This window comes from Sus scrofa, chromosome 1 (assembly GCF_054392235.1).
Source record: "Sus scrofa isolate SSC_HxYL_T2T_F1_AM1 chromosome 1, Sscrofa_HxYL_maternal_Yorkshire_Landrace_v2.0, whole genome shotgun sequence".
Classification (NCBI taxonomy): domain Eukaryota; kingdom Metazoa; phylum Chordata; class Mammalia; order Artiodactyla; family Suidae; genus Sus; species Sus scrofa.
In genome coordinates this window covers 199,619,151-199,631,672 of record NC_139383.1, presented here as the reverse complement: position 1 = coordinate 199,631,672, position 12,522 = coordinate 199,619,151, and the positions used below count along the sequence as shown (strand labels likewise).

At 42.7% G+C, this 12,522-nt stretch overlaps 1 protein-coding gene across 2 annotated transcripts in view; it reads left to right on the top strand.

The window, feature by feature from the left end:
- Positions 1 to 12,522, top strand: part of RTN1 (reticulon 1) — a 224,843-nt gene that overhangs the window by 111,278 nt on the left and 101,043 nt on the right. For both annotated transcript variants that reach the window (XR_014838842.1, NM_001244640.2), the window contains 1 exon segment: positions 4,311 to 5,042. Coding sequence is in view for 1 of the 2 variants with exons in the window: in NM_001244640.2 (NP_001231569.2) it covers positions 4,311 to 5,042 (732 nt within the window). In the remaining variant the exon portion in view is untranslated.

Genomic DNA, 12,522 nt, shown 5'->3' with positions numbered 1-12,522 from the left:
CCCATCAAAACAGCTCATTGTTCTGACTTCCATGTTTCTGTAGATGGAATTCCTATTCGCTATACTCACCCAGACTCACCATTTCTGAGTGATCTCTGGCACACCATTTCTTTCTCACTTACCACCTGAAGTAGACCCAAAGTCTGTGGTTTCTCTCTCTTCAGTGTCTCTTGAATTCTCCTGTCTTTTCCATCTGTGTGGCTACCATAACTCATTAGATTGTCATAATTCCTCCTCTCAGCTATTGAAGTATCCTCTTAGTAGGTCATCCTCCTTCTAGTCTTTATTTTATAAGTTCATCCTAACCCTTTGAGGACCCACCAGAGCCTACCTAATAGAATGTTGACTTTAAACTAGCTTCCAGGGCTTTCGATGATCAGGGGCTTGCTTAACTTTCCAGTCATACGTGGTCTTTTGTTACCAGCTTATTTCACTTAGCATACAGTTTTTGAGGTTTAGCCATGTAGTAGCATGAATGAGTATCTCATTCCTTTTTATGGCCAAATAATATTCCATTGTATGGATATATCATATTTTATTTATTCATCCATCAATTAAGGGACATTGGATTGTTTTACTTTTTTGGCTGTTCTGGATAACTCTATTATTAACATTGTATATAAGTTTTTGTATAGATGTAGGTTTTGAATTCTCTACTTAATGCATGGACTTTCTGGGTCATATGGTAGTGCTAAATAGTTGAGTAACTGCCAGACTGTTTTCCAAAGCAGTTGTTCCATTTTCCATTCCCACCAGCAGTGGACGAAGGTTACAGTTTCTCTATATCTTTTCCAACACTGTTACTCTCTGATTTTTTTGATTCTAGCAGTCCTAATGGGTTCAAAGTAGTAACTCATTGTGGTTTAGATTTGTACTTTCTGGTGAATTATGATGTTGAACATACTTTCATATGCTTTTGATCATGTATAAATCTTCTTTGGAAAAATTCTATTCAAGTCTTTTGCCTATTTTGAACTGGGTTATGTGTCTTTTTATAATTGTGTTGTAATAATTTTTAATATAGTCTAGATATAAGTCCCTTATAAAGTATATGATTTGTAAAATTTTCTCCCATTCTTCAGATTGTGCTTCCATTTTCTTGACGGTGTCCTCTAAAGCACAAAAGTGTTTAATTTTGATGAAGTCCCATTTATAGATTTTTATTTTGTTGCTTATATTTTTGATGTCATGTCTAAGAAACTGTTATATATAGTTCAACATTACAAATATTATTTCTATGTTTTTTTCTAGGGTTTCTGGTTTTAGCTCTTCTATTTAGTTTGGATCCACACAGAGTTCATTGTTACATGTGACATGCAGTAGGGATCCAGCTTCATCCTTTTCCATGTAGTTATCTATTTCACTTTTCCTCTCCCTCTCATTCTCCAAAATATAATTTACCCTATCTCAGAGCCCACCACCTTTTTGAACAGATCTAGCACAATATAGTGATAAACATATGGAACATGAAGACTTGAATTCAAATTTAAGTCAAATCATTTCTAGCCATGTGGTTATATCATTCAGAATCCTGTCAGGAAGCAAAGGGACACACTCAAAGGTTGTAACCGGAGAAGGTTTAAGAAGTGGCTACTTACAGATGTGTAAGACAGTTAAGAGAACCAACAAAAGATGGTAAATCACTCAAGGACTGGGGACATTAGGGATCTATTAACACCCACCCCCAGAGGAGGAAGGGGAGGGAACAGCACTCCCAAATCCTGCCAAAACCTACAGCTTCAAAAGCAGCAAGATGTATAAATACCCAACATTTCCCTCCTCCCACCCCTTCTGTTATTCCTATTGGCTGAAAACAACCAGAAACCATAGGGGAAAGTACTCCAGGCAATACCTTCCATGTAGGTCAGCCTCTCAGAACAGAGAACAGGATAAAGAAAGACAGGACTTAATCCAATGCAAAGATAGAAAAACCAGTACAGGGGTCTTGGACAAGTCACTTAACCTATTGCCATTAGACTTGAAGCGCCATATATGAAGTGCCTGTGAGCAGATGCTCAACAAATGGAGCTGTGACGATGCTGCCACTGGTAGTATATAGACCATTCCTCCATCCCCTCTACTCCTTGTCTTTTCCCTCCTCCATATGAACTACCATTGAGAAGTAATGTGGCTTCTACACTTTCATGCTATTTGAAATCAAAGAACTATGTGTACCAATTATTAAGAAACTAACATATTAAAATAGTGTTTAGGGTCATGCAGTTAATCTTTTTACACATGAATTGTGTGAGAGATAATGAGGGAGCTATTGGTTTAAGTTACTAAGAAACCCAACATAAATCATATTTCTCCGCTCAAAACCCTCCAATGGCTTCTTATTTCACTTAGAATAAAAACCCTATGAGATTCAATATGATGATTCTCTCTTCCCTGCTTGTGTTTGACCTCTTTTCCTATTATTCTCCCCCTTATTCTCTTTGCCCCAGACATAATTGCCTCCTTGTGATACCTAGAAATCATTGCAGCTCCCTCCTCCAGGCTTTTGCACTATCTGTTCCCTCTGCTTGGAATGCTTTTCCTCCAGATAGCTTCATGAGTCACTCACTCACCTTCTCAAGTGTTGAGTATAGGTTATCTTCTCAGTAAGGCTATCTTGACTACTCTATTTAAAACTGCAGGAGTTCTCACTGTGGCTTAGCAGAAACGAATCTGACTAGTATCCATGAGAATGCAGGTTCAATCCCTGGCCTCACTCAGTGGGTTAAGGATCCGGCCCTGCTGTGAGTTGTGGTGTAGGTCGCAGCCACAGCTCCGAGTTGCTGTGGCTGTGGTGTAGGCTGGCAGCTCTAGCTTCAATTCAACTCCTAGCCTGGGAACATCCACATGCCACGGGTGCAACCCTAAAAGACAATAAATAAATAAATTAAATTAAATTAAACTACAAACTCATCCCCACCCTGTCATAGCCCTCTTGATCCCTTTACCCTACACTACTTTTTTTTTCATAGCATTTAACATTGTCTATGTATTTTAATTATTTATTACAATTATTTATGTATTGTGTTCTTCTCCCACTGGAATATAAGCAAAGATTTTGTCTCCTGTTTCATTCACTAATACATCCCAAGTGCCTGCAAGAGAGCCCAACATATAGTAAGTTCTCAATTAATAATAGATGAATGAATGATATGGATAAAGGATAAAATCAGTCTGCTTTATGGAGAATTAGAGAAATCTAAGATGTTTTATCCACTGGGGGGTTCTCACACAATCCTAAAGTGACAAATTACCTAGCCATAGTTAGTCTTATCCTCCCTAAATCCCTCCCAGTGACTTCAAAGCTTTGAAGAATTACACGTGGTTCTTGCTCACAAAAGAGCCATAAACCACACTGTCTAGGATATTCTGAAACAAGGCCCTGTTTGTATGGGCAAGGGAAAAACCAAGCTCCTGAAAACTGTTGTAATGGCAATCCTGGGTAGTTTCATGTAAGACAGAACGACCAGCAAGATTGCTGATGAGATTTGGCAACCATATGGATAAACAACAGGCAGAAAGCAGGCATTCACCCAGGGGACTGGGGTGACTCTTGGGTTTCATTGGTCTCAAGAAGAGGTGAAGAGAGGAAAAGGAAAGATAGTGGGTTCTACCATTAGAGGCCCTGTGGGATTATGTGGTATGGTAATCTGCACAGCCAGTTTGGTGGGACTGGCAAAAGCGATGTCTTATATTGCTCCATGTTGTTACACTTTTCACTAAAAAAAAGAGTAGAAGTATCGATTCTTATGGGATATGTAAACTCGTAAGTCAAGATATATACAAGGATCCAAGTTAGCTTTCTTTGTCTTATTGAAGGAGGGAACATGAACAGAAATAGATAAGGATAGTGGATGATTTCAGCTTTCTTGACATTGTTGGGCCAAATTAGGGAGTCACATACATCAGATTATCTGATGAAATGTGTGAAATTGAAAACTTCCCTGAGAGAATGGATTAGAAATTAAAACCATGACTTCTAGAATCTTTGCCACATTGAAACAGAAAAAAAAACTAGGTGCTATTGCTAAGAAATTCCTGGGTCATTTTTAAAAATAGCTAGATTGAGATGGATAGGTATATCAAACACTGATTAATTGGGCCATAACAGTAATTAGCCTTTTAGTTCAGGTGGCCTGTCTTTCTAGCATAGCCCTGGAAACAGACTATTTTTGTGTTAATGAGATATGTGTTTTTTAAGAAGCTAGAAAATATCTCCTCTAATGGAATTTTGTTTTATTTCTTCTCTTTCTGTCCATTTGTCTGTCCTTATGTGTGCCTCTTTGGCTCTTCTTGGCTCTGTGGGACGACAGAACCATCTGCCGCAGAATCCCAGGGGAAATGCAGCATCTCTGAGGATGAGCTGATCACTGCAATTAAGGAAGCAAAGGGGTTATCCTATGAAACAACGGAGAGCCCACGGTCAGCGGGCCAGGTGGTGGACAGGCCTGAGGCTAAGGCCAGGTCTGGGCTACCCACTATTCCCAGCCCCCTGGACCACGAGGCCAGCAGCGCGGAATCCGGGGACTCAGAGATCGAGCTGGTATCTGAGGACCCGCTGGCTGCAGAGGACGCGCTGCCCTCGGGGTACGTGACCTTTGGTCACGTGGGTGGCCCGCCACCGTCTCCAGCCTCGCCGTCCATCCAGTACAGCATCCTGAGGGAGGAGCGTGAGGCTGAGCTGGACAGCGAGCTCATCATCGAGTCGTGTGATGCCTCCTCTGCCTCGGAAGAGAGTCCCAAACGGGAGCAGGACTCGCCGCTGATGAAGCCGGGTGCCCTGGACGCCATCCGGGAAGAGCCAGGCGCCCGGGCAGAAGAGCACGCCCCCAGTCAGCGGGGCCTGGTGGAGTTTCCCTCGGCTATCCCCCAGACAGGCCCCAAGCTGCCCCCTGGAGACGGAGCCCCTGCGTCCGAGGAGCCGTCCCTGCCGCCGAAACCTGTGGAAACCGCAAGTTCCGACCAAAGCTCCCCGGCCACAGGGGTCCCTGGGCCTCTAGGTCCTGGTGTCGCGCCCCCTCTGTTGTTTCTGAATAAGCAGAAAGGTAAGATGATGGCTCTCTTGAGTAGAGCAGGCTGTCTGCTTACTCTTCTCTGCCAATGCTCTGAGGTTTCCAGTACCACGGTGGTTCTGGCTCAGCTCTGTACTCATAGTCCACCTAGTCAAATAGCTGAGCAGAGAGCAGTTCAAGGGGAGTGGGGAGGAGGTGAGAAGACTCAGATTTGCAGCTGGGACTTTTGTGGCAAAACTACGTGCTCTGTGGGAGTTCCCTTGTGGCCCAGCGGGTTAAATATCCTGTGTTGTCACTGCCGTGGCTCGGTTGGCCTCTGTGGTGCAGGTTTAGTCCCTGGCCTGGGAACTTCCACAAGCCACAGGAGACGCCAGACACAACCAACCAACCAACCACATGCTCCGAGCTGCCCTGGGCTGGCTAAACCTGAGCATCCCAATAATGAGTGGTTTTGTATGCACTCCAAGATCTCCTGAGTGGAGTGAATGTGTACCTCCTTTCATTCCAGGGCTAGGTTTCCTCACTTGAGAAGGGATAAAGTTTTGTTATTGTCCCTAAGCAATATCTAAAACTAATTTGGATTCTTTTGCCAACACTCTGACTGTGGTAGGAGAGGACCCTGCAGCTTTCAGAGAGCCTTGGGAAGCAGCATTAGCCTGAACAACCTGTGGTTCCTTGTGGTCTTGAAGCAAGAGAGCTTGAGTCATTCAGAGTATGGGTTCATATCACTATATTGTAACAGGCATGGGTTTCTGTTTTATCCTGTAACTAATGTCCTCATAGTGAAATAGTCATCATGTGCACAGTGCTGTTCAAATATATTTATCCTCAAAAGTAAGTAATAAAGAGAAAATGGTTAATAAAGAGAAAATGGTTATGGGCAGGGTCCTTTCCTTCGTTAGTGAATTTGAGAGACAGGTATGACAGCTGGGACTGACTGAGTGACCAGACATCTGATGAAGAGCTAAGGCAATGGAAAACTGAAGCTGTAAATGCAAAGTCTTCAGAGCGTATTTTATAGCTGAGTCTAGTGTCATTCTAATCTCTGTGCAAGTTGCTCCATATAGCTTGGACCCTCTGCCGCCAAGTTCAGACTTAGAAAGGAGAAAGTGGCAGTCTTTTCGAACATTTAAGGCATGCCAGAGTGAATAGCCTCTGCTCTCCTCTGCACTGAGGGGCCCTTTGAAATCCAGTCTCCTACTGAAACTCAGTGCTTAGCTTCATTATTTATGAAGAGAGTCTAAAAGGCCATTCTGGGGCAACCAAGCACTGGAGGTGCTGGGTAGATGACTCAGTGCTGCCAGCAAGATATTTGAGCCCTGAGGTTCTTCTGCAGCTCCACCTCAGCAGGTGGGAGGATTGGTAGCGGCCAGCCTCCCTCAGGCTGTTCTTAATCACTGTCAAAGGACAGTAGGATTGTGCTCAAGTCAAGTGTGACTCTCCTCAGCAGTGAGGTCAGGTCAGCTTCTGAGGTTTCCTGCTTTTGTTCACTGAAGCCTCTGGCAGTGTGAAAGCACTCAGTTTCATGTATTCACAAATATGCTCATCTCCCTGGCTTTGGAGTTATCCTGCTGATGCTGGGCTAAGTTTTAGGAAGGTCTAGAAGTATTTAGAATAAGTTTTGGCACATATCTGATGGCATCATAGCACATATTGTCAGGGAGCATCAGGCTTTACTGGCATGTACATGCCCTAACCTGGTCTATTTTTCGGAGATTTCACACCTTTTGGAGACCTATTCTGCTCTTACCCTGAAAACAAAATGTGGCTCATCAGATTCCAGTTTTTCTCTGACCTCCTGCGACCTTGTCATTCTGCTCCCCCATCCCCTCCAGGTTGGCGTGTTGTGAACATTAGACTCTAACAGGATACGTGAGTTTTTTTGTTGTTGCAAGGTTAGCCGTGCTAGTAATGTCTAGGTGAAAAGCCAATTAAAAGTCTCAATAAAACACTAATACCCAGTGTAACTCATTAGGATGAGTTTGGTATTTCTTTTTTTTTTTCTTTTTTTTTTTTTTTTTTTTTTTAGCTTTTAGGACTGCACCTGTGGCATGTGCAAGTTCTCAGGCTAGGGGTCAGTTTGGAGCTGTAGCTGCCGGCCTACACCACAGTCAGCAACACAGGATCCAAGCCACCTCTGCGACCTACACCACAGCTCACAGCAATGCTGGATCCCTGACCCACTGACCAGGGGAGGGATCCAGCCTGCATCCTCATGGATACTAGTCGAATTCATTTCCTCTGCGCCCCAACGGGGGCTCTGATTGCAGAATCTTTTATTAGGGCGTGCTGTAGGGTTCATCTTCTAGGCAGCATTCTTCAGGAAATAGTGGTCTCTGGGACCTTATCTCCATTCTCTGCATTCTGATTACTTTTCCTTTCAATTCAAAAGCATAACTTTGGACCAGCTACATGATGCATATTGCGTGGGAGCCTTTTAGGAATGTCAGGCTCCTTCCCAGACTTACCTACCACATCAAAATCTGCGTTTTACCATGATCCCCCAGTGATTCCTAGTCATATTAAAGCTGGAAAAATGGTGTTTTAGACTGTGAAAGTCAGCTTTCACATTCCAGCCTGAAGCTGTTCTGATAAAGGTCACCACCAACAACCTTCTTACCCCACAAAAGGACCTCTTTTCTGACTCATCTTTCTTGTCCTCCCTGGTACTTTAATGTCACACTGTTGAACAATCCTTAAAATATAAGTGATTAAATAATGTATGTTCAAAATAATAAATTTAAATTGTAAGAAATGGTGTCTCCCACCCCCCAAAAAAGGTTTTTCTACTCAAGCCTCATATTCCCAAGTCTCAGAGATAATCACAGGCTTCTGTTTTGTCTTATTTTGTTGTTCTTCTTCCTTCCAGAAGTGTTCTTTATGTATTTGGGCATACACAGTTTTTTGTTTTTTGTTTTTATTGCACAAATGGTATCATACTGAACAGACTTTTGTAACTTATTTCTTCTAGCAGTAAAATCATGGGTAATACCTGCTAACATGGAGACTACGCTCATCTTCTGAAAACGTTTTCTCCCTTACTTCCTGATGTTTCTCCTTCCTGGTTGGCCCTTCAGTCCCTGACCTCTTTCCAGTCTCTTTTGCTACCTTCCTTCCAATTCCTCTGTCCTTCTTACCTCGTTTCTTTGCTCTTACCCACACGGTTTTCCAGCCACTCCCTCATCTACTGTAGCACTTCCCAGATTTCTGGCTTCGAAGAAGTTTTCTGTTATGGGCTCCAAGCCCATTTCCTCTCTCTTTATTGGACATCCTATAGACCACCCTGCTCCCCCTCCCTGGCCCCATCAGCCTCCAATTTAGTACATTGAGGTTATTTATGAAAATCTGCTCCTTTCCTTCTTCTGTCCCTTTTCTGAGTAAACAAAGAGATATCATTCAGGCTTCACTTTGGTGTGAACATTCAAATCATGTCTAGACCTAAGTAATGACTCACGGGCCTGAGAAAAAGTTAGAAGTACAATCTGGTTGTAAAACTTCAGTGGAAGTCTTGCAGTAGTCTTTAGTTATAAAAATTACCATCCAAATAATCCAGTATGTCCTTAATATCTGAAAAATTATCAAAAAAGAAAGTACAAAATGTAAAAATTCTCTATTTGGATCTTTCAACAAGGCATCCAGTGACTCCAGTTTGAGAAATACTGGTTTAAGCTAGTGGTTCCCAAAGTGTTGCCTGTGCACCAGGTACCCCACAGTCTCCTGGAGTGCTGACTGAAAATGCAGGTTCTCACTCCGCCTCTGCCCCCAAACAATAGAATCAGACCAAATGGGTTTAACTTTACACTTTAAATAAGCATCTAAAGAAAATTTGGTTGTAAGCAGATGAGCTAAGCAGCCTAGACCTGTAGTGAAAAACATGTCAGTGAGCATGCCTGGGCATATGGTGATTTTTAATGAGAGAGACTGAGAGGCTCTCAGCTGTTTCCATCCCTTCCTGTGCCCTGGGAGGCAGGCCTCTGCACCTTCCCTCTGGGCACCAGCTGTAGCAGCCAGAACTTGTAGGGCTTAGCCCCCCATGGAAGGGAAACACTTATCTCCTTGGGGAGTAATTTACAAGAAGGCTCCCAGATAGAGGGCTTATCAAAGAGACCTAGCATTTATGATGTTTATTATCACTTTTCATTTATTATACCAGATACTGCTTCTGTCCTAGAGTATTTTGGAGAGAACCAAAATAAGTGTGACTCATTTACTTTTCTTCCTGAAATTCTATAAGAAAAAAGTTATACTCCAGACCCATATTTGTTTGCTTCCATGAGACTGATTTCATGAATCAAGCCATAAAGATTTTGGACAGATTCTTTCTTTCACAATGCAGATTTCAGAATTGGCCTGAGGACTTATGCCCCTTCTGTCGTAGCTGCTCCCCCTGTCCCAGCTTTCAGCAGGATGGACCAGTAAGACTAGATAAAGCCTGGTTTCTGTGAGGATGTATGCCATGTAAATATTTAGATGGAGATACTGAACCTTCCGTTTATTCAGAGATACCAAGCTACTTTTTGGACTTTGCCCAGTGATAGAAGGTTCTCTTCTTGTCTAGGCATCACAGAATGAGGCTGCCAGTAGCCAGTCCACCTCATTGGCTTTTCCTTCTGAGTCACAAGACTAGTGTTGTTCCAGATTGCATGTTGATCTTATTAATTTTTTTTGTCTTTTTTAGGATACCCCTGTAGCATATGGAAGTTCCCAGACTAGGGGTTGAATTGGAGCTGCAGCTTCTGGCTTACACCACAGCCATAGCAGCGCCAGATCTGAGCTATGACTGTGACACACCACAGCTTATGGCAACGCTGGATCCTTAACCCACTGAGCCGGGCCAGGGATTGAACCTACGTCCTCATGGATACTAGTCGGGTTTGTTACTTCTGGGCCACAGGGAAGTTTTTGATCAGATTTTTAAATGGTGGCTTCAGGACACTGGCAAGATTTCTTAGTCTTGAAGAGAGTTGCTCCAAATCTTGGTGACCTGAGCGCTTACTATTTCTAGGGACAGATATTTTTGACACTTTATCCACAGGATATATATCTAGATACAAAATGGTTGTTGTAGTATTTTGATGCTACTTCTCTGGGATACAGTGTATCCTAACTCCCTAGTAAATTTTACCTGGGAAGACAATGAGGCATAGAATAGCTCCTAAGATGGATCCAAGTCAAACGTGCCTGTAGAGATAGAGTTCACAGGTGGCAAACATTTTGGTGCCTCTAAGAAATAATGACCCTATTTAGATAGTGATCCTGATTCACTCTCTAGTCCCTTTATCCCTCATATAAATCATCCTTGCTGACTGATGCCGTTCTGGGGCTTGGAGGATACAATTTACATACCTCTAAATTCAGCACCAAGATTGGCTTCAGGGGATTCTCCATCCCTTCTAAATGCAAATCTCACTTTCCTCTAAAGTCTGGGTGGAATACTCACAGTTGTGGTCTTTGCACTTTTGGATTTTATCTCTGCAACCTCAAAAAACACGCTGTAATACAGATGAAATAAATTTTACCCAAGGTTCTGCCAGCTCCACCAAAGCAAGACTTTACCAGTTCATCTGTTCATCCTTTCTTTGATTCAATCAGTATGGCATACTGCCTGCCCAGCACTAGCAATATTGTGACAACCAAGGCAGACCTGAATTCACTTGTAGGACTTACATTTCGGTGGGTGGGGTGGGGGGACTGACATTAAATAGGAAATCAACAGAGTCATGTGTTCTCTGAGAGAAAACCTGACAGTAGTGGAACTTAGGTAAGAGGATCAGAGGAGGAGGGAACTGAGGAATCAGCTTGGCAAGAGATAATTAAAATTCTGGATAATAGAAAATGCAAAAGCCACAGGCAGGAAAGTTATGGGAGCATTCTAGAAACTGAAGAAAACAAGTCTATATTTAGAGTGTGGTAGGCCAAGGGGGAAAAAAACAGGGGTAGGAGGTTGACTGTACCCTTTCAAACACAAACTATGGTACAGAGTTTGGTTTTTATCCTAATCATCATAAGAAGCCATTTTAGTAGTTTAGGTATGAGATGACAGTGACTGGGAGAGGGTGGTAGCAATGGAGATGGAGAGGAATGAATGGGTTTGAAGTGTATTTTGGAGATTGACCTAATGGGACTTACTGATACATTGGATTGGCATTGGGGTGACGTTATTCCCACCGTCTCTCAAATTATATATTAGTTTTTGTCACCATAATGATTACAAATAGATGCAAAAATATTTAAAATAGGAAAAATACCACAAACTTTCATGCTGTTTTATTAGTCATTGAAGCCAGTTTTTTATGTTTGCTATTGGAAAATCATCCATTTGGTTTCTGATGGCACTGCAGTATTCTCTCACAGGTTGAGCTATATATCCGGTATATCCCATGGCCAAGCATCTGGGGCCATAATGTTCATCCATGTATTTTGGTGACATTGATGTTCAAGTGGCCAACCCTGGAATGACGGTCAAAGATAGTATCTGTTGGGGTTAAATAAGATATATAGTGGAGTAGGTAGGGATGGTGGGCAGCAAGTTGGTTCTTTAAAAAGAATTAGATATAAGTTTGCCTAAGGCCAGGAACTCACAAAAACTTCAGAAAGGACAAAGTTCAGTCCAAAATATGAATCAAAATTGTACTAACAGGCAAAGAAAGAGTAGAGGTTAAAGTCAGAGAAAAGGTAATTTAAGGCAGACACTCAAACTGGGGTCTGAAGTGGGGACAGACATACCACTGGGTCTAGTTAACTTCTGCTCAAGCCTAGAGGTGACCATAGTCTTTCTCTGTGGTTACTCAGTGCTTTCTGACTCAACCCTATTACTATAATGATCCTTCTGGGTTTTAAATGACCTATGCCTGAGAAAGTGGTCCTCTTCCGCCAGGTAAAGTATTGATCCAGGAATCTTCTTTCTTCCTGTGGAAACTGGGAGTGTGTGGCAGGGAGAGTATAATGGGGGCTCCGTGGAACCATTTATTTTTCTAGACCATGTTTCTCAAAGTGCGTTTGGTGGGCCATGTACCTCCTAAGCCATTTGTTAAAATACAGATTCCTTGGCTCTCCCCAGAGTCTCCAAGGAAGGGGCTAAGGAATATGCTGCATTAAGGGGCTCCCTGGTGAATCCTAGGCACACCAGAATCTGAGAATTGTTATTCTAGGGCTGATTTCTCAGAGCCCTCAGAGTTATCTTAGGCAGGTTTCTCCATCTAGTGTCCCATCTTTTTCCAGGGCCTAAGCCAGAATCCTGCAAGATGAGTTTTCTGATTGACCTTAGATGTTAGTTAAAGTGGTTTGTGTGTGGGGTTTAGAATGAAATTTATACTGTTAACTCTGAAACTTCCAGTTCCTCATGGGAGAAATGGAGGGAAGATAATGTGAGCACATTCTGGCCTTGCCAGCTCACTTTGAAAGATGCCACTGCTATGTCCTCACCCCAGAAATCTTCCAGAACAGAGACCTTAAAAGGACTAGTAGGGACACAGATAGTTAACCATTCATATTCCCAGCATTATGGGGCCTT